A 23440-nucleotide genomic window follows, 5' to 3' on the forward strand; every position below is an offset into this window, starting at 1 on the left:
AAAGCAATATGAACTCTTGATTTATATCGAAAGTAGAACGTTATCAGTATTGCACATGCTGATTTATCCGTATTAGGGCTGATTTGCTCTGATCATTTAATAATATTCTGTCATTTTACATTGCCATGAAGATATCTGAAAAATATTTGATATAACATGGAGCCAACTTTTCATACTGATTTGTTGTTCCAATATGCTATTATGTGATTTAGTTAATTGACAGAGAAATGTAGTGAAATGTGTATAGTTATGGTAAAGAAAATTTGTTTCTTGTTATATCTCAACCCTATATGTTATGATTATCGTTGTCATTAGGCAGATGTGGCATTACATAAATGTGTGTGCTGCTACTTACGGTAATAGAAATGAAGCATTCAAACAAGCGGCAGCTGAAAAAATCTTCTCCATTTCCCTGTAAATATTTCAAGCAAAGTTCAATAACCCATAAAAGAAAAACAATGTGGCTTTTTTCTAATTCTATCATACTGATGAGTTACTTTCTAACTGACACTTATACCCAACATAATTTCAGTGTTATAAACTTTATTTTTAAACTTCAATACAAAATATTGTATAGAAAACAATTAAGGAATGGCTGCAATATTTTTTCTGTCTATGAAGAAATAACGTAAAAAATTTGGTGCACACTGAATAACGTGCGTAGCAGGTTATTTAACAGTGTGCACCACATTTTTTATGTTATTTCGAATAGACAGAAGAAATATTACAGTCATTTCTTAAAATTGAATTCTAAATTCCATTTTAAACCGTAGAAAACCATGAAAAACTTTGATGACGTCACGGTCACATGACTAAATTATGTCTATGGGCTGATAACAAAATAACGTCAGCCAATCAGAAGATGCGTTACATCCAAAATTAAATTATAACAATATAAATCTTAAACACAATGAAGCAATTGTCTTCACTCCTAGTGATCATTTGTGAAATTCTCTTATAACCGCAGGGCGCAGCTTTATACGACCGCAGAGTTTGAACCCTGAACATTGGCGCAAGTATGTACACAACATTCAAGCTTGATACAGCTCTGAATTTGGATTGTGATTAAATAATTGACACAACACAGGTTTCTGACACATAATGAATGTGGTCTAAGAACTTAAACTTAAAAACTTTAAATTTTAAATTGGACATTACCTATTATGGTCCAATATCCAAAATCTCATAAATACATGGTTAGATTCAGCATATCAAAGAACCCCAAGAATTCAATTTTTGATGAAATCAAATAAAGTTCAATTTTAGACCCTTTAGACCTCAATGTGGACCAATCTGATAACCGGGCCCAAACATCAAAAATCTAAATACATGGTTAGATTAAGCATATATCAAAGAACCCCATATATACAATTTTTGTTGAAATTAAACAAAGTTTAATTTTGGAGCGCAATTTGGACCAACTTGAAAACTGGGCCTATAATCAAAAATCTAAACCTAGCATATCAAAGAACCCCAAGGATTCAATTTTTGATGATATCAAACAAAGTTTAATTTTGGACCACGATTTGGACACACTTGAAAACTGCATAGGCCCATAATAAAAAATATAAGTACATGATTAGATTCAGCATATCAAAGAACCCAAAGGATTCAATTTTTGTTGAAATCAAACAAAGTTTAATTTTGGACCACGATTTGGACCAACTTGAAAACTGGGCCCATAATAAAACATCTAAGTACATGTTTAGATTCAGCTTATCAAAATACCCCAATAATTCAATTTTTGTTGAAATCATACAAAGTTTAATTTTGGACCCCAATTTGGACCAATTTGAAAACTGTGGGGCCAATAATAAAAAATCAAAGTACATGTTTAGATTCAGCATATCAAAGAACCCTACGAATTCAATTGTTGTTAAAATCAAACTTAGTTTAATTTTGGACCCTTTGGACCTAAATGTAGAACCAAATGGGACCAAAAATTAAGAATCTACATACACAGTTAGATTCGACATATCAAAAAACCAAAATTATTCAATTTTTGATGAATTCAAATAAAGTTTAATTTTGGACCCTTTGGGCCCCTTATTCCTAAACTGTTGGGACCAAAACTCCCAAAATCAATCCCAACCATCCTTTAGTGGTCATAAACCTTGTGTCAAAATTTCATAGATTTCTATTTACTCAAACTACAGTTATAGTGCGAAAACCAAGAAAATGCTTATTTGGGCCCTTTTTGGCCCCTAATTCCTAAACTGTTGGAACCAAAACTCCCAAAATCAATCCCAACCTTCCTTTTGTGGTCATAAACCTTGTGTCAAAACTTCATATTTTTCTATTTACTTTTACTAAAGTTAGAGTGCGAAAACTAAAAGTATTCGGACGACGACGACGACGACGACGACGACGCAGACGACGACGCCAACGTGATACCAATATACGACCAAAATATTTTCAAATTTTGCAGTCGTATAAAAACTCCACTTCAGTTCTTATATGACAGAAATAGATTTATAAGATTCAGAGAACTCTCGCATTTTTATCAAAACTGGGGAATTCCCTCTGACGTGTTTCTAAATTTATAAAAACACTAAATATAAATACTGATTTTCCGTGTTGTTAAAAACACGTATATAAGTCAAGAGAAAAATCAAACATGAAGATTATGAAAAGAACATTATAGGAACCACATCTTCTTTTTTATATTATAGGAAAGTTGTTTAAGTTCAATCCCTTTGTTTGTTTTTACCTTTTAAAGCAAGACAATCATAAGAATCTGAGATGTTCCTTAATGTTTAGAATAAAACGGTTGACGTGAGGGCATGGCCCTGAGCCAATGGTATAAGTCTTAAGATTGCTTGAAAGCAGTCTTATCCCAAAAACTGCTTTTTACCCTATGTACTATTTTTAGCCATGTCGGAATCTTGGTTCATGGGTGGGGTCATCGAACACACTTTTTAAACTAGATACCCTAATGATGGTTGTGGACAAGTTTGGTTAAATTTGTCTTAGCTGTTTCAGAGGAGAAGATTTTTGTAAAAGATTACAAAAACTTACAACCAGGTGCTGTGTAGGGTGCAGCTTTATATGACCGCAGAAGTCCAACCCTGAACAGTTGGGGCAAGTATGGACACAACATTCAAGCATGATACAGCTCTGAATTTGGATTGCGATCAAATTTTTGACATAATATGAGTTTCTGACACAAAACAAATGTCAAAATCTTACAAATCTATTGTGCAATATTGTGCAATTACAGATTTCTTTTTTTAACTTTTCAAAAATTAAGAATTTGAGAAATTTGAAAAAAAAATTGAAAACAACTACCACACCACTTTTTTTTAACAATTAGTTTAAAACCTGACATTTCTTTATACATAATATACAAGTAGTGTAAGGGAGGTAAATCTGAACATACCCAACATTGTATCGCTGCTGGATAACTCGGACTACAACAAAATCGGACTATAACAAAATCGGCCTATAACAAACTCGGACTATAACAAACCATTATTTATATGAAGAAATATATTGAACAGACTACGATTAGTAGGTGGTATTTTTTTACTTTAATAAAAAAAACAACTTTATATATTAAAATTATATACGAATTTATGAGATTATAATGAATATTTTTGAAAAAAAGACCATATATAGAAATGTATTAAATATTTGTTATATGAGTTGAATTTGATATGTTTAAATGAGGATAATTAACTTTTATTTGAAATATCATTGTGATGTATTGTGTGTATTGACAAAAGATATTTTAATGATTGGCGTGTGTTCGTGTTTTTATTGTGTTTAATCCTTGGTGTTTATGATTAGTATATAAACAAAGAGAAATTTGATTGACAGTGAATGGCTTCTTAACAATTTTACTTATCTAGTATATATAGAAATCTCTATGAAAATGTTGTATGATTGCCAATGACCAAATATCCATCCAACCAGAGATCAATGATGCCGGGTGTTCACTGTATAAGTAATGTTGGTCTTCGTTTTAATGCATTAATGAACTTATATCTGCTAAAAATATCAATCTTTAATAACTTATCCTTTTTCAGTGGTCCAGTCAATTCTAGTTATAACAGACGTCTCCGACCAACCAATACCAGACTACGGTACCAAGAGTAAGTAAATTTAATGTATTATTAAAGATATATATATAGGTTGAAAAACATTTCATATCCGACAATTTATCTCTAATAGTATACATACCATGTACCCGAGAAAAGAAAAATAAACGAAAACACGTTGCTTTGTAAATTATAAGACACAAAAATCTGAATTTCATCAGATACAGAAACAATATACTGAGCTGACTTTAACATTCTCAATAATGTTTAATATCACTTACTCATTTTATATTTCATGCTTTTTTGTCAAACGTATTTCTATTTTTGTTTATTGTCTACAAGGACGTATATTAGATTTTTCAGCAAAGTTATATGTTCACGGTATCGACCTTAGTAGAGAACATGATATCTGGTTAGGATTGCCAAGTGTGTGTGACAACATAACAAGTATTGAGAGACTATTATCTAAATTAAAGAGTTGCACTGTTTGTGTATACATGTATATATGTAATATATGTTGCGTGTTTGAGATAAATAGATTTAAATCTAAATTGCTTTAGTTTGTGTTTCAACTTCTGCCTTTTATGTGACAACATTGATGACAAGTTTCTAGTACACATGTACATGCAAAACTATGGATGATGAATATGAACAATATTAATCATATTATTCACAAAATAGTCTAAAGAGGATACAAGTAAAAAAAGGAGATGACATGTAATTGCGATAATGTAAAAGTACATAACTGAATTTGAAGGTTACTGTATGGCTGTCAACAATGAGCAAAATCAATACATGTACTGTATATACCTTACTGTCAAAGACCAAACTTGCAAAAGTTTACAAAATGAAAAGATGAAAATCCAGCCTAATCATGTGGCTAAAACCATGAACAAAATCCAATTTGACCAAATGTTCTCAACAACAACAACAACTAAAGCATTATCTATAATAATTCTATACACAATGGACAAAAGTGCATTGTTTACCAATGATGAAACACCTTATAGCTCAATTCAACAATTGATAGTCATGGTCTTAGCTGACTTAGTTTTATAAAAATAACCCATGAATGTTTTACTTCTTTTAATACAAATAATCAGGTAGATATGAGCACAAAATCAACAATTCAATGAAACCCAGTATTTAGCAGCACTAAATTGTTCTTTAAAAGATTCTTAAAATTACATGAACATCAACACTAAAATATGATGATCAGGGAAGACACATTTAAACAAAAAACAAGATAAATCCATGAAAAATCACTACAGTCTACAGTTTATTGTTAACCACTTCTTATTAGTTTTTGGTTATGTCTTTCAATGCCTGTCTCAAACTTAATGAGGCTGACTTCTTGCAGGAACCTCTTAGGAAGAAAGATAAGAAGTTAGCAATATCCTTTAACTCTACTTTCCGCTATATAGATGACGTTCTTTCACTAAACAATTCAAAAGTTGGTGACTATGTGGAACGCATCTATCCCATCGAATTGGAGATAAAGGATACTACAGATACAGTTAAGTCGGCTTCATATCTTGACTTACATCTAGAAATTGACAATGAGGGTCGGTTGAAAACAAAACTTTGCGACAAAAGAGATGATTTCAGCTTTCCAATTGTGAACTTTTCATTTCTAAGTAGCAACATTCCAGCAGCACCTGCATACGGGGTATATATCTCCCAATTGATACGATATTCCCGTGCTTGCATTTCCTATCATGATTTTCTTGATAGAGGGTTACTGCTCACAAGGAAGCTATGAAACCAAGAGTTCCAAATGGTGAAGTTGAAATCATCCCTTCGTAAATTTTACGGACGCCATCACGAGTTGGTTGACCGTTAAGGAATAACCGTTTCACAAATGATATCGGATATGTTCCTTACGTCGTAACTACAATCCCCTTCCCTTTCGTGGATGTGACCTACCGAATTAGACTATTTACCGGATTTGTAATCACATAAGCAACACGACGGGTGCCACATGTGGAGCAGGATCTGCTTACCCTTCCGGAGCACCTGAGATCACCCCTAGTTTTTGGTGGGGTTCGTGTTGTTTATTCTTTAGTTTTCTATGTTGTGTCATGTGTACTATTGTTTTTCTGTTTGTCTTTTTCATTTTTAGCCATGGCGTTGTCAGTTTGTTTTAGATTTATGAGTTTCACTGTCCCTTTGGTATCTTTCGTCCCTCTTTTAAGGATGACATTTGGGTAGATTTGCTGGTCTTATTATACGCTTAAGTCGGGTAACAGCAACACCACGTATCATTAGAAATAAATTGATAATGTCTTCTGTTACGGCTCAAACAATTGAACCCTCTTCATTTGCCATTAGAATGTTACAATAGTATTTGATCATGAAACTTCATAATATTTTCCATCAAGGGTTCAGTTAAGAGTGAATTTGCACTTAAGACTGTGCTGGTAGTTTTGCGAACAATCAGTTCCATCTCACGTTCTAGCAGAAACAAAGTGTCACATGGCTTTTGGAGACCACCACGGTCTTGAATATTGTACCATTTGCTATATTTGGTAACAAAATTCTGACTATCTGATTTGATTGTAAAGTTTGAATTTATACCAAGTTTATGCACACTGTACCTAGAAAATCTTTTACGAAGAGAATTTATACACAATATATCCAGCTACATGTATGTAGAACAGAATAGATTGGTCATTGCCACTAAGTTGTGATTACTCTTTTTCTGAGTTGTGTTTTTGCACCTTGGTCATCTGTGACATAATTTCTCCAATAATGTCTTCTAAAATCAATTGTCAAAATATTGAAAGTACTTTTTGACATAAATCTTTAATCTCGTGAGGAGTAACAACAAATGGGTCATTTGCTATATTGCATAGTGATGATGACAGTGCTGTATAAAAAGTTTTACTGAAAGATCGTTGTCCCAAGATAAACCAGATGCTCCGTAGGGCGCAGCTTTATACGACCGCAGAGGTTGAACCCTGAACGGTTGGGGCAAGTATGGACACAACATTCAAGCTGGATTCAGCTCTAAATTTGGATTGTGATTATATAGTTGACACAGCATAGGTTTCGGACACAGAATGAATGTGGTCTAATGAACTTAAAATATTTTTTTTTGCCTTTGAGCAATTCACTATGCTGTTGAATATTATTCCTCTCAAAAAAATGTTTGAAGAAATTTTCTTTTTATTTATGAAATTTGAAATGAAAAAAAATTTAACTCCCCCTCCCATTTTTTTTTTCACATCGCCCTTTCTCTTTTTCCAAAACTGATCTCAATTCAAATTTCTAATGGAGTTTGCAACAATAACTACTCATTTAAATACATCATAAAATATTAAAATGTAACAAAAGGTGCTTGTAAAAGATTGTTTTAATTTATCAGTTGGTAGTAAAAGTGAATATACATTGTATATTGTATAAAACAATGATTTAAGTTGATTCAACTACTATTCTGGACAAGGAAAGATAACTCCAATCAATTTAAAATTTCTTGCTATTACACAATATTGTGCAATTAGATATTTCTTGCTATTGCGCAATACTGTGAAATTGAAAATATTTGCTATTGCACAATACTGTGCAATTGAAGATTTCTTGCTAATGCGCAATACTGAGCAATTAAAAATTTCTTGCTATTGCACAATACTGTGCAATTGAAGATTTCTTGCTATTGCTGAATACTGTGCAATTGAAAATTTCTTGCTATTGCACAATACTTAATATAATAATTTTGGATCCTGATTTGAACCAACTTGAAAACTGGGCCCATAATCAAAAATCAAAGTACATGTTTAGATTCAGCATATCATAAAAGACCAAGAATTCAATTTTTGTTAAAATCAAACTTAGTTTAAAATGACCCTTTGGACTTTAATGTAGACCAATTTGAAAACAGGACTAAAAATTAAGAATCTACATACACAGTTAAATGAACCCCAATTATTCAATTTTTGATGAAATCAAACAAAGTTTAATTTTGGACCCCGATTAGGACCAACTTGAAAAGAGGGACGAAAGATACCAAAGGGACAGTCAAACTCATAAATCTAAAAAAAAAACTGACAACGCCATGGCTAAAAATGAAAAGGACTGTAAACAAACAAGAGCACACATGACACAACATAGAAAACTAAAGAATAAACAACACGAACCCCACTGTGAAAACTGGGCCAATAATCAAAAATCTAAGTACATTTTTAGATTCAGCATATCAAAGAACCCCAAGGATTCAATTTTTGTTAAAATCAAACTAAGTTTAATTTTGGACCCTTTGGACCTTAATATAGACCAATTTGAAAACGGGACCAAAAATTAAGAATCTACATATACAGTTAGATTTGGCATATCAAAGAACCCCAATTATTCAATTTTTGATGAATTCAAACAAAGTTCAATTTTGGACCCTTTGGGCCTTTTATTCCTAAACTGTTTATACCAAAACTCCCAAAATCAAACCCAACCTTCCTTTAGTGGTCATGAACCTTGTAATTAAATTTCATAGATTTCTATTTACTTATACTAAAGTTATGGTGCGGAAACCAAGAATAATGCTTACTTGGGCCCCTTTTTTGGCCCCTTATTTCTAAACTGTTTGAACTTAAACTCCCAAAACCAATCCCAACCTTCCTTTTGTGGTCATATACCTTGTGTCAAAATTTCATAGATTTCTATTTACTTAAACTAAAGTTATAGTGCGAAAACCAAGAAAATGCTTATTTGGGCCCTTTTTGGCCCCTAAACTGGTTGAACTAAAACTCCCAAAACCAATCCCAACCTTCCTTTTGTGGTCATATACCTTGTGTCAAAATTTCATAGATTTCTATTTACTTTAACTAAAGTTATAGTGCAAAAACCAAGAAAATGCTTATTTGGGCCCTTTTTGGCCCCTAATTGCTAAAATGTTGGGACCAAAACTCCCAAAATCAATCCCAACTTTCCTTTTGTGGTTATAAACCTTGTGTTAAAATTTCATAGATTTTTATTCACTTTTACTAAAGTTAGAGTGCGAAAACTAAAAGTATTCGGACGATGACGACGATGACACAGACGACGATGCCAACATTATACCAATATACGACCAAATAATTTTCAAATTTTGCGGTCGTATAAAAATAAACACTAGCACATCATAGAAAAGCAAATGAGTAATCTATGTTTCAAATTTTATAACAAAAATCTCTGTATTTAAGGCTGTGGATTTTCTATCAAAATCTTGGTTTATTTTCCACAAAGTACTCTTTTTCTATTAAATGAAATGAAACAGTAAATAATTATGCTTTGCATCAAGTTTCCCTGTGGTGACTATGTACAAAATGAAATTTCTATTATTTGTTATATCTGTACTTTTGATACAATTTAAGTTTGAAAAATTCGTACAAAAATGGCTACAGAAGGGGTCATAAACCTTAACAGAATCGGTTCTTAATATATTACTAATTCCCATGATATTATCATTAAGACCGAGAGGGTAAACTGTCTGTAATTTTTTAATCCAATTTAATTCAATTATTTTCCGTGATCATACAAACTTTGAATGAGGTTCACCAGGCTTCTAAAGGTTGAACTGTTAAATATCTATTGGATGATTGTGCTTCTTAAGGTGTTGATAAATGATACTTTTGAATTTATTGGGTCTTTTAAAACTTTACTAAATCTAAGTAACTCCTTAGATTACTCGGCCACGGAGGCACCAATCTCCCTCATCATCATCTAACTGTGTGTAGATGAAAATTTGATTCCATACTGTGAAACATGTGGCCATGTGAAATGATTTAAGATTAAGGTAGAAACAAGAACAGGGGTTATATAATTTAATTGACAAAACATAATGCAGTGATATTTCAATGTCTTACCTATGCTTTTTTTTTTAAATAAACTAATAAGGGGGCTCGAGGGTACAAATCTTTTTTTTTTAAATATAGGATTTTGCTATTTTTTTCTATAAATAAACTTTATCCTTTACTTAAAGTCAAATGAAACCTCAAATTAAAAAAAATTTGCATATGTTTTTTATAACAAAATGGATAGTTGTCATTATTAAACTTATGTCCATATACTTTTTTATGAAGAAAATTCTTTAATTTGTCCACATTTAGAAGAAGTTTACATTTCTTTAATTGCTTGCTTCCAGGAAACAATTCGCTGACATATTTTCCATTTCAAAGTGACCTTAGCGGGACCCTTCTCAAAAAAATATGGTGATCCACTACGCATGGATCTGTCACTGAAATAAGCTATTATCTTATTTTACATGTTATACACATGCTCAATATCCATGCTTCTTTGTTGATTGTTTACTATAAGGTGACAATCTGTAAACTAAGGCTTCAAAACACGACAATTAATGAGCTGCCATATTTTCACTTCATAACAGACAGATAGAAAAAAAATGACGATTAGGCCACACCAATTTGATTAATAGTTCTTTGGATTTTCCCACTCCTTTGGAGAATATGACTTTTCCATAAAAAAAATTAAATTACCAATTCCGCCAATTTTTGGGCTGCATGCCGCTCCAAAATTAGTTTAACATTGACATTTTTTTTCTCATAGATGTTTTTCTTGTGCATCCAATCCATTCAAACGCACATGTGATCAATTGATTTGTAAATAAAAGGTAAAATTAGGTACACACTATACTTATATATAACTATAACCAGATGCTCCGCAGGGCGTAGCTTTATACGACCGCAGAGGTTGAACCCTGAACAGTTGGGGAAAGTATGGACACAACATTCAAGCTGGATTCAGCTCTAAATTTGGATTGTGACTAAATAGTTGACACAGCATAGGTTTCTGACACAGAATGAATGTGTTCTAATGAACTTAAATTTTTTGTTTTCTCTTAGAGCAATTCACTATGCTGTTGAATATTAATCCTCTCAAAAAAATGTTTGAAGAAATTTTCTTTTTATTTATGAAATTTCAAATGAGAAAAATTGAACCCAATTTTTTTAATCACATCCCCCTTTCCCTTATTCCAAAACTAATCTCAATTAAAATTTCTAATGGAGTTTGCAACAATAACTACTCATTTAAATACATCATAAAATATTAAGATGTAAAAAAAGATGCTTGTTATCACTGAATGGTAAAGATTATTTTAATTTATCAGTTGGTAGTAAAAAGTGAATATACATTGTATATTGTATATAACAAAGATTTAAGTTGATTCTGGACAAAGAAAGATAACTCCAATTAAAAAAAAATCTTGCTATTGCACAATATTTTGCAATTAGATATTTCTTGCTTACTATTCTGGACAAAGAAAGATAACTCTAATTAAAAAAAAAATTGCTATTTCACAATATTGTGCAATTAGATATTTCTTGCCATTGCGCAATACTGTGCAATTGAAAAGACTTGCTATTGCACAATACTTAATATAATAATTTTAGATCCTGATTTGGACCAACTTGAAAACTGGGCCCATAATAAAAAATCTAAGTACATTTTTGGATTCAGCATATCAAAGAACCCCAAGATTTCAATTTTTGTTAAAATCAGACTAAGTTTAATTTTGGACCCTTTGGACTTTAGTGTAGACCAATTTGAAAACAGGACCAAAAATGAAGAATCTACATACACAGTTAGATTTGGTATATCAAAGAACCCCATTTATTCAATTTTTGATGAAATCAAACAAAGTTTAATTTTGGACCCCGATTTGGACCAACTTGAAAACTCGGCCAATAATCAAGAATTTAAGTACAATTTTAGATTCAGCATATCAAAGAACCTAACTGATTCATTTTTTGGACCCTTTGGACCTTAATGTAGACCAATTTGAAAACGGGACCAAAAGTTAAGAATCTACATACACAGTCATGACAGTTAGATTCGGCATATCAAAGAACCCCAATTATTCAATTTTGATGAAATCAAACAAAGTTTAATTTTGGACCCTTAGGGCCCCTTATTATGTTGGGACCAAAACTCCCAAAATCAATACCAACCTTCCTTTTATGGTCATAAACCTTGTGTTTAAATTTCATAGATTTCTATTTACTTATACTAACGTTATGGTGCGAAAACCAAGAAAAATGCTTATTTGGGTCCCTTTTTGGCCCCTTATTCCTAAACTGTTGGGACCTAAACTCCCAAAATCAATACCAACCTTCCTTTTGTAGTCATTAACATTGTGTTTAAATTTCATTGATTTCTATTTACTCAAACTACAGTTATAGTGCGAAAACCAAGAATAATGCTTATTTGGGCCCTTTTTTGGCCCCTAATTCCTAAACTGTTGAAACCAAAACTCCCAAAATCAATCCCAACCGTTCTTTTGTGGTCATAAACCTTGTGTCAAAATTTCATAGATTTCTATTAACTTAAACTAAAGTTATAGTGCGAAAACCAAGAAAATGCTTATTTGGGCCCTTTTTGGCCCCTAATTCCTAAAATGTTAGGACCAAAACTCCCAAAATCAATCCCAACCTTCCTTTTGTGGTCATAAACCTTGTGTTAGAATTTCATAGATTTCCATTCACTTTTACTAAAGTAAGAGTGCGAAAACTAAAAGTATTTGGACGACGACGACGACGCAGACGACGACGCAGACGACGACGCCAACGTGATAGCAATATACGACGAAATTTTTTTCAAATTTTGCGGTCGTATAAAAATATATCAAACACAATTTATAATTGCCGATCGGCCACAAGACTAGAGATACAATAATTTTCCACTATACTTCGAAACGCGGAAAATTATAAGGATGTCAAGATGAAGATGTCAGATCATTGCAGAGGACAAGAAGTTATTAAACACACAGTTACTTGAAATGCATTTCGTTTTGCCTACCGGTATATTCTAGGAGACAAAATAAAAAAATCTTTTGTTAGATGATCATGATTACATCAGTACTTGTTAGATCCATTGTCATCCCAATCATAGTTTCAACGTACATAGTCCGGGATTACTCTGACGTCCTACGGCTGTTTTGCCAAAAGATTGCACGTCAAAGTAATCTCGGAACTACAAAAGACATAGATAGGGCTATCTGTCTTGGATGAAATTAATATTAAATTCACATAATTTTTTAAAAATGACAGATTAATCTTATTTTGATGAAAACCCCATATCCCTTTTTTAGTCTATTGACATGCAATCTGAACTTTTATGTAAGGGAAAATTTAATAGTTTCAACATTCGAGACCAAAGTGGTGGTATTATGATTGGCATGCAAATAATAATTAGGGATGAATTATTAGTGCAACCACTTCCAGTTTGAAATACAATGCAGGTTTCAGGGGCTAAAGGAAAATGTATTTTGCCAATTTAGAATAATGCATGTGAATGTGGTTAAGGGACTTAAGGTGTTTTAAGAGAGTGTTTCATTACAGTGAGATCTACATGCATAGCAATATAACTATTTTATTCAGGATGTTGTTGAAATATTCACCTCACTCATTATGTTGATCCTACTATGAATAAAAGTTCCAACTAAATGTCAAGCAGCCAATAAACAATCACTACCATGTAAGAAAAACAACTATATCAAAGATATTTAATATTTTTAAGGGCATTTTTTGGAATATATACACATATTTTAACTGTATTCTACACAATATATTTACCTAAATAACATAATTCCTCTTGCTAAACTTCATTCGCAATACTTCCTTAATATATACACCTGTATGAATTTTTTTTTTTAAATTCACGCAGTCAAAGCTTATTTGACGAAAAAAATCAAAATAATACTAAACCAAAGCGACCCAGAAAGTTGGGTATGGTATAGACTGTACTACAGGCACAAATTCATCAAATTGTATGCATAAGAGCATGTTTCTCCTAATTTTTCTTTGCAGTAACCCAGTTTTAACATGTACGGTATATAAAATTCTAAATTGCACAATTTAAAAAAAAATTATACTGCTTGCTACACTTGTAGAGCACTCTCCTCAACAAAACATTTTCAAGAAATATGTACTATAAAAACAAGAGTGCACACGCTGAAATGTCTCGCCTTCTATACTAATCATTGATATTATGTTGATAGTCCTAAGTATAAAGCTAAGCTTTATTACAACTGTCACATAAACTTAACATTAACCAAGATAACTAAACAAAGACCAATGAACCTTGAAAAAGAGGTCCAGGTCAGATGAACCATGCCAGGCAGACAGGCACAGCTAACAATGCTTCTATACAACATATATAGTTGACACATTACTTATAGTTTAAGAAAAATAGACCAAAACACAAAAACTTAACACTGTGCAATGAACCGTGAAAATGAGGTTACGGTTAAATAAAACCTGCTCGACTGACATAAAGATCATAAAATATTTCCATACACCAAATATAGTTGACCTATGGCATATAGCATTAGATAAAAAGACCAAAACTCAAAAACTTAACTTTGACCACTGAACCATGAAAATGAGGTCAAGGTCACATGACATCTGCCCGCTAGACATGTACACTTAACAATCATTCCATACAACAAATATAGTAGACCTATTGCATATGGTATGAGAAAAACAGATTAAAACACAAAAAATTAACTATAACCACTGAACCATGAAAATGAGGTCAAGGTCAGATGACACCTGCCAGTCTTACAGTCCTTCCATACACCGAATATCCTAGCCCTATTGATTATAGTATCTGAGATATGGACTTGACCACCAAAACTTAACCTTGTTCACTGATCCATGAAATGTGGTCGAGGTCAAGTGAAAACTGTCTGACAGACACGAAGACCTTGCAAGGTACGCACATATCAAATATAGGTATCCTATTACTTATAATAAGAGAGAATTCAACATTACAAAAAATTTGAACTTTTTTTTCAAGTGGTCACTGAACCATGAAAATGAGGTCAAGGACATTGGACATGTGACTGACGGAAACTTCGTAACATGAAGCATCTATATAAAATATAAAGCTTTTAAGAAGTGAGCTAACGCCGCCGCCGTAGCCGCCGCCGGATCACTATCCCTATGTCGAGCTTTCTGCAACAAAAGTTGCAGGCTCGACAAAAAATTGCTTGCTCGCCCAATATTTAGTCCGAAGAACTATAAATAGGTGTGGCCTTATACTATATATGGCCCAGACCATATGTGTAAATTTCCAACAATTTATGGCTTTCATAAATTATTTCGATTCTAAAAGGACAAATACGGTCATTAAAAAACTGAAGCAAGAGTGGGTATGCTGTATGTGTGGCTGTTCTTTTTTACTCCCCGTTAGATAAAGCTCAAGTGTTCTAATAAATCTAAAGCTTGCATAGATCATTTTGTGAAAAAACGCTATGCAAAAAAATCTGTTTAATTCTTTTAATTCTCCAACCCATCATTTGCCATTTTTAATTTACATATTTTTCTCATAAGCTACGGTCAAATCCAAAGTTGACATTTCGTAACTAAGGAGCCGCCATGTTGACCTGCTGAAATCAGTAAACATGCGAATAATGCAATACAATAGAAAATTAAACAAACCCACCTAAAAAATCAATCTAAATACAATATTATACGAATTTGGATAGCTCACGTAACAGAAAACTCTCAACTCTAGCGTTTTCATTTGTATGACGTCATGTTTTAAAATGACTTAAATGCACCAAAATCAGTATATTGCGGAATTTTAATTTATTTTCATTTTGTTGATTTCTTCGAGCTCTTGTGCATTTCTTCTTTTTACTATAAGAATGCAAGTTATTTTCTTTTTGTATTTGCAATTTTTTAAACAATAAATTCAGCAAAGGGTTTGCAAATAGGTTTCAATACATGTGGATTTACGTGGGAAGTATATTGTAACAGCTATATTATTTATATCATTGGCTAGAGGTATAGGGGGAGGGTTGAAATCTCACAAACATGTTTAACCCCACCGCATTTTTGCGCCTGTCCCAAGTCAGGAGCCTCTGGCCTTTGTTAGTCTTCTATTATTTCAACTTGTTTCTTGTGTACAATTTGGAGTTTAGTATGGCGTTCATTATCACTGAACTAGTATATATTTGTTTAGGGGCTAGCTGAAGGACACCTCCGGGTGCGGGAATTTCTTGTTGCATGGAAGACCTGTTGGCGACCTTCTGCTGTTGTCTGCTCTGTGGTCGGGTTGTTGTCTCTTTGGCACATTCCCCATTTCCATTCTCAATTTTATAGATATATTGAGCATTTTATCATGGTGTTGTTTACAAATCAAAAGAAGCAGATCATATTAGAATTCAGTTTAACAAAAGTTTGTATATGTTATGACCTGAGATTTTTTTCTTTAATGCAGGTCATGACTTGGATTTTTATAGGCTGGCAGGTATGCTGCTAACCAAAATGTCTTTAGCCAGACATTGCCATAACATAATATGAACACAAAAATTTAGCCGTCATATAAAAATGGAAAAATTTGCAATAAGTTCCCACAATAATTCAAAATTTCTTTAACATACCTTCTCTTAAGAACACTGTACTTCATAAGTAAATATAAAAAAGAAGATGTGGTATGAATGCCAATGAGACAACTCTCCACAAGAGACCAAAATGACACAGAAATTAACAACTATAGGTCACCGTACGGCCTTCAACAATGAGCAAAGCCCATACCACATAGTCAGCTATCAAAGGACCTCAAGAAAAAATACAAATAAGGACAAAACTCACAAAGGCAATGCTGACTGCATTTGTGGTATGTTTCCGAATATGTTACATATGTATTTGGCTTTCTATTCTTTGTGTCATTTGCAATAAAAATCTAAATTTTGTGTACTTACACTTCTACTTCATGAGGAATATTGTCTTTTGCATTTAATGATCCAACTTTTTCAGTAAATTTGTCTGACAAACAAAGAATACTTCTTGACATCCTATCTTCTCGGAAATCTATAGGCTTTTGACTTGCTGGCTAAAAATAGAATTAATAACAATTTTTGTCGAACCTTGGAATTTACTTTTTTTAGATGCAAGACATATAGTATCCTTGATTCCATAATCAGTGTCTTAGTAATTTATGTTCAGTCTTAATTTTTGTGACATCATCAATTTGATCAATCCTACATGAAATTTGGCAAGATGACTATCTTATTATGACCAAAATATATTATCCAGAGCATCTTTATTTTCATTTTTTAAGTATTTTACTTGAAAATTGAACCAAATTTGAAATATATATACACCTTACAATCATTCCTTACGCCAAATATTGCTTGGATTATATAATTGACCTTTTGCTCATCTAAGAAACAATCTTAACCAGGAAAACTCAACATTGATCAATGAAACAAGAAAATGAGGCCAAGGGCAGATGAACCCAGCCGAAGAGACATGTACACCTAACAATCTTTACATGCCTTAAATATAGTTGACCTTTTGCATATAATTTATCTAAAAATATGTCAACTTTGGTAACAGCTTGTACTTTTGTAATTTTTACAGAGCATGAGATTTTAATATTGTATTTTTTTTTTAAAGTAAAGTATGAGTTTGAAAAGGTGGGAAGGCATCTGATTTGGAGCAAAATACATATCTGAGCTAATCCTATACCAAAAATAGTGGAATTGTCAATTTCAGATCTGGCTGACACATCCTATTTTGTGTGTTTTTTTTTATATAAAAAATGTTGACTTTGCCATTTTTGCTTACATAATTTGGTGATGACAGCTGGTGATCTGTCAACACACATACAATTGGATGGCACACACATTTTTATTTCCATTTACTAATTTATGTTTTATTTGGTAACTGAGGACAGTGCACTTATTAGTATATACCCCTAAAAGATTTTGTCTTATACTCTAGGGTTGAACAAGTGTCTACTGTTCATAGATTAAGAAACAAACTTAACCAGGAAAACTTGAGATTTGACGAATGAATAACGAAAATGAGGTCATGGTCAGATGATAATTTCCAGACAGACATATACACCTTGCAATCTTGCAATCATTCAAAACACCAAATAACAATAAAATGATCCCCAGGGCGCAGCTTGATAGGACCGCAGAGGTGGAACTCTGAACAATTGGGACCAGTATGGACACAACATTCAAGCTTGATACATTTTTGGATTGTGATTAAATATTTGAAACAGCATAGGTTTCTGACACAGAATGAATGTGGTCTAATGAACTTAAAATATATTTTTTTACCAATTATGGTGCAATATCCAAAATCTAAATACATGTACATGGATTGATTTAGAATATCAAAGAATCCCAAAAATTCAATTTTTGATGAAATCAAACAAAGTTTAATTTTGGACCTTTTTGACCTCAATGTGGACCAATTTGATAACAGAGCCCAAAAATCAAAAATCTAAATACATGGTTAGATTAAGCATATCAAAGTCCCCATATATTAAATTTTAGTTGAAATCAAACAAAGTTTAATTTTAGACCCCAAGTTGGACCAACTTGAAAACTGTGCCCATAATCAAAAATCTATATACATGTTTAGATTCAGCATATCAATTAATGAAATCCAAGAATTCATTTTTTGTTAGAATAAAACTATGTTTAATTTTGAACCTTTTGGACTTTAGTGTAGACCAATTTGAAAACGAGACCCAAAAATAAACAAGAGGCTGTCACAACGACAGCAAACCGGATTTATTAATATTTATTTGTGTCCTGGCAATATCACAAGAACCATTACTGATGAATGGTGAAAGTGAAAATCGTCAATATCAAATTTGACCTCCATTTTGTCATCAGTATCAACATCTTAAAATTTGAAAAGCTTAGATTGAATGGTTCATGAGTAAATGCAACAACGTGAATGGAAACGCCATTTCACAATCTTTCAAGAACCATAACTCCTGAACGGTAAAAGTCAAAATTGTCATTATTGAACTTGACCTCTAATTTGCCATCAGTAACAACATATAAAAATTTCAAAAGCTTTGGTTGAATGGTTCATGAGAAAATGCACGGACACGACTGGAAACACCATTTTTCAATCTTTCAAGAACCATAACTCCTGAACGGTAAAAGTCAAAATCGTCATTATTGAACTTGACCTCTATTTTGTCATCAGTAACAACATATTAAAATTTGGGAAGCTTTGGTAAAACAGTTCATGCGTAAATGCACGAACACGACTGGAAACACCATTTTTCAATCTTTCAAGAACCATAACTCCTGAACGGTAAAAGTCAAAATCGTCATTATTAAACTTGACCTCCATTTTGTCATCAGTAACAACATATTAAAATTTGGGAAGCTTAGGTAGAACAGTTCATGCGTAAATGCACGGACACAACTGGAAACTCCATTTTTCAATCTTTCAAGAACCATAACTCCTGAACGGTAAAAGTCAAAATCGCCATTATTGGACTTGATCTCCATTTTGTCATCAGTAACAACATATTAAAATTTGGAAAGCTTAGGAAGAACAGTTCATGCGTAAATGCAGGGACATGACTGGAAACTCAATTTTTCAATCTTTCAAGAACCATAACTCCTGAACGGTAAAAGTCAAAATCGCCATTATTGAACTTGACCTTCATTTAGTTGTCAGTAACAACATATTAAAATTTTAAAAGCTTTGGTTGAACGGTTCATGAGTTAATGCACGGACAACATTTAATTCCCGCCCGCCCGCCCGACCGACCGACCGCCCGCCCGACCGCCGTACATCCCCAAATCAATAACCGACATTTTTGTCACAAAAATCCGGTTAAAAATATAAATATGCGGTTAGAATCGGCATATCAAAGAACCTCATTAAATTCATTTTTTTATGAAATCAAACATAGTTTTATTTTGGGCCCTTTGGACTTCATGTGCGCCAATTTAGAAACGGGGACCAAATTCCAAAACATTAATACACAGCCGTTAGATTCAGCATGATAAAGAACCCCAAGAATTCAAAAATAAAACCATTGAAATTGGTCAATAAATAAGCAATTTATACAAAATTATAAAAGTATTGTTTTTGGCCCCTTATTCCTATAATGTTTGGGCCATAACCCCTAAAATCAATCCTAACCTTCCTTTTTTGATATGGAACCTTGTGGTACAATTTCAGAAAGATACATACCCTTACACACAAGTTATTGTCTGGAAACTAGAAAAATACTTATTTTGACCCCTTTAAACGGCAAAAGCAAGAAAAGCAATGGAGTTGCGATGACCAATGATAATCTGATTATCGCTATTTTTACCTATGACCACGTCAATTTCATTATCCACGCCACGTGCCTTCTTAGTTTCTAGCAATATTTTTCCTTCTCAAGCGAGTAGCATGATATGAAAATACATAATAATGTGCTATAGCGCTATACTGTGCAAAAGAAGATTTCTTGCTATTGCCAATTACTGTGCAGTTGATGATTGCTAGCAATTGCCCAATACTGTGCAATTGGATATTTCTTGCTATTGTGCAATACTGAGCAATTGAAGATTTCTTGCTACATGTATTGTGCAATACTGTGCAATTGAAGATTTCTTACTATTGCGCAATACTGTACAATTGAAGATTTCTTGATGTTTTGCAATACTGTGCAATTGAAGATTTCTTGCTATTGTGCAATACTGAGCAATTGAAGATTTCTTGCTACATGTATTGTGCAAGACTGTGCAATTGAAGATTTCTTACTATTGCGCAATACTGTACAATTGAAGATTTCTTGATGTTTTGCAATACTATGCAATTGAAGATTTCTTGCAATTGCACACAATACCTAATACAATAATTTACACATCCTGCTTGGAGTGTATCTCCTGTCATATCAGTATGTTTTGCTTTTATATATAAATCAGAAATAATCAATGTTAAAATATAAATTTTTAAGAAAAAAAAATTATAAAATAAATAAGTCCCCCCAATTTTTGAACCCTCTTTGGAGTATTTACCTCTAAACTCAATCTCTGCCTCTCCTTTGTTGAATGGTAACTTGCAGTACAATTTCAGACAGAGCCAAACACTTGAACATAAGTTATTGTCAGGAAACTAGAAAAATGCTTGCTTTTGTCCCCTAATTCCTAAACATTTGGGGCATTCACCCTCAAAATCAATCCCAGCTTTCTTTTGTGATATAGAACCTTGTGGTACAATTTCAAAGAGATCCATAAACTTACACACAAGTTATTGTTTGACAACAAGAAAAATGCATGTTTTTGGTCCTTTTTTTGCCCCTAATTCCTCAACATTTGAGGCAATTACCCCAAAACTTAATCCTAGCCTTCCCTTTGTGATATGGAACGTTGTGGTACAATATTAGAGAGATCCATAAACTTTAACACAAGATATTGTCTGGTAACTAGAAAAATGCTTGGTTTTTACCTTTTTTGGCCCCCAATTCTTAAACATTTGAGGAAATTACCCCCAAACTCAATCCCAGCCTTCTCTTTGTGATATGAAATTTTGTGGTACAATTTTAGAGAGATCCATACACTTAATTAAACACAAGTTATTTTCTGGAAACTAGAAAAAATGCTTGTTTTTGGTCCCGTTTTAGCCCTTTATTCCTAAAGGTTTAGGGCTATTAGCCCCAAACTCAACCCCAGCTTTCCCTTTGTGATATGGAACCTTGCAGTACAATTTCAGAGAGATCCATGCACTTACACACAAGTCATTGTTCAGAAACTAGAAAAATGCTTGTTTTTGGCCCTTTTTCTGCCCCTTATTCCTAAACTGGTATAATTTCATAGAGATTCATACACTTGAACTAAAGTTATTGTCCTGAAACCAAATGTGTCTTCGGACGACGACGACAACGACAACAACGTGTTACCAATATACAACTGCAAAAATTTACTTCTGGATACTATCTTATGATCATAAACAAGCTCCTGTCCAAGTTGGGTAGAATTCCAGGATAGTTTATGAAAGTAATTAAAATTTCAAAAACTATAACCACAGAACAAATATTTGTGGACGCAGCCTTCAACGACGATGATGGAATGTAGGATTGCTATGTCTGGCTTGTGCCACAAATGTCGTAGGCTCAACAAAAACAGACATTTTAGTTACTAAAAAATATTACAATTTAACTGCTTGTTAGAACTGACAGGGTGAAGATTACATTCATTTTAGAGTGGGAGCTGAAAAATAAATATTGCATTGTATTAAGCTTTCACAGACATAATACTATCAACTGGAGATATCTCCTTTTGTCCATAATCAGCTGAACTACAATTAGTGAAATAGGAACTTCAATTTCATATATCACTTTAACAGTCACATCACTAATATCATTTAGAACAGATATATACATGCATCACACACTATTTATCTTATGAGAAAAAAACCTTTTTCTACCTAAATGTTCAAATTAGGATAACATGACAAATATCACAATTAACCAAAGTTTTCACAATAGATATAGGAAGATGTGGTGTGAGTGCCAATGAGACAACTCTCCATACAAATAACAATTTAAAAAGTAAACCATCATAGGTTAAAGTACGGCCTTCAACACGGAGCCTTGGCTCACACCGAACAACAAGCTATAAAGGGCCCCAAAATTACTAGTGTAAAACCATTCAAACGGGAAAACCAACGGTCTAATCTATATAAACAAAACGAGAAACGAGAAACACGTATATATTACATAAACAAACGACAACTACTGTACATCAGATTCCTGACTTGGGACAGGTGCAAACATTTGCAGCGGGATTAAACGTTTTAATGGATCCAAATGACTAGATAGGAAATAATATTTTTGTTTGAAAACATTTGTATCTATGAAGTCATAAATCTTAATTCTATACCAAATTCAAAGAAAACATTCAAATTTCAATAGGTTTATGGGACCAAAAACAAATAGAGCATGTATTGATAAAAAATTGTTTTGAAATAAAAAAAAAGATTTTGTAAACTTTCACAATAAATCTGTTTTCGTCCTAACTCAGCTGTGAGTGACAAAGCTAAAAACAAACAACAAACTCAACATAAGATCTATTAATGTCTTTAATAAACCATAAACTGAAGTCTATTGAATTCATTAATGTTGTAACTATTTCAAATTAAATTAAAAAACTATACATAAATATAAAATTATGAACCTGTTCAGGGGAGACAATACATAGCTTCAATTCGCCTTTTCAGAATCTGAAGGACTATGGGAAATGTCATTATTCGTACACCAAAATGAAAATAAAGTTACGTCATTGGATGAATTTCAATTGTTTGGAACGTTTTTAACCAATGACATCATTTTGGTGTATGCTTGTGAAAGTATAACCCAAAATGCATTAGATTTTGAAATGGCCAATTGACTTTTTCAATTTGGAACATAGTACAAAGGAATGTAACTCTTGCATACAAAAGACACACCAATAGAATTAATAAAGAAGATATATATATCAATATAACCAAAAGTTTAAATCTATAGGATAGTGACAACTAATGAATGCTTACCCATAGTAAAGAATATTTGTTTGAAATATTTAAAAACTTACTCATAAAAATGCAAGAACTTCTCCCCGAGGGTATCACCAGCCCAGAGGTCAACACTTCCGTGTTGACATG

At 32.7% G+C, this 23440-nt stretch overlaps 1 protein-coding gene across 4 annotated transcripts in view; it reads right to left on the bottom strand.

Annotated features, from left to right (window-relative positions):
- Positions 1 to 23440, bottom strand: part of LOC143044717 (putative E3 ubiquitin-protein ligase HERC4) — a 279500-nt gene that overhangs the window by 198305 nt on the left and 57755 nt on the right. For all 4 annotated transcript variants that reach the window (XM_076216809.1, XM_076216805.1, XM_076216806.1 and 1 more), the window contains exons 10-11: positions 16741 to 16871; positions 356 to 412 (exon numbers count right to left, since the gene is read on the bottom strand). In XM_076216809.1, the coding sequence (XP_076072924.1) occupies positions 356 to 412; positions 16741 to 16871 (188 nt within the window). The remainder of the gene's footprint in view (positions 1 to 355; positions 413 to 16740; positions 16872 to 23440) is intronic.

The sequence above is a fragment of the Mytilus galloprovincialis genome, chromosome 9 (genome assembly GCF_965363235.1).
Source record: "Mytilus galloprovincialis chromosome 9, xbMytGall1.hap1.1, whole genome shotgun sequence".
Classification (NCBI taxonomy): Eukaryota; Metazoa; Mollusca; class Bivalvia; order Mytilida; family Mytilidae; genus Mytilus; species Mytilus galloprovincialis.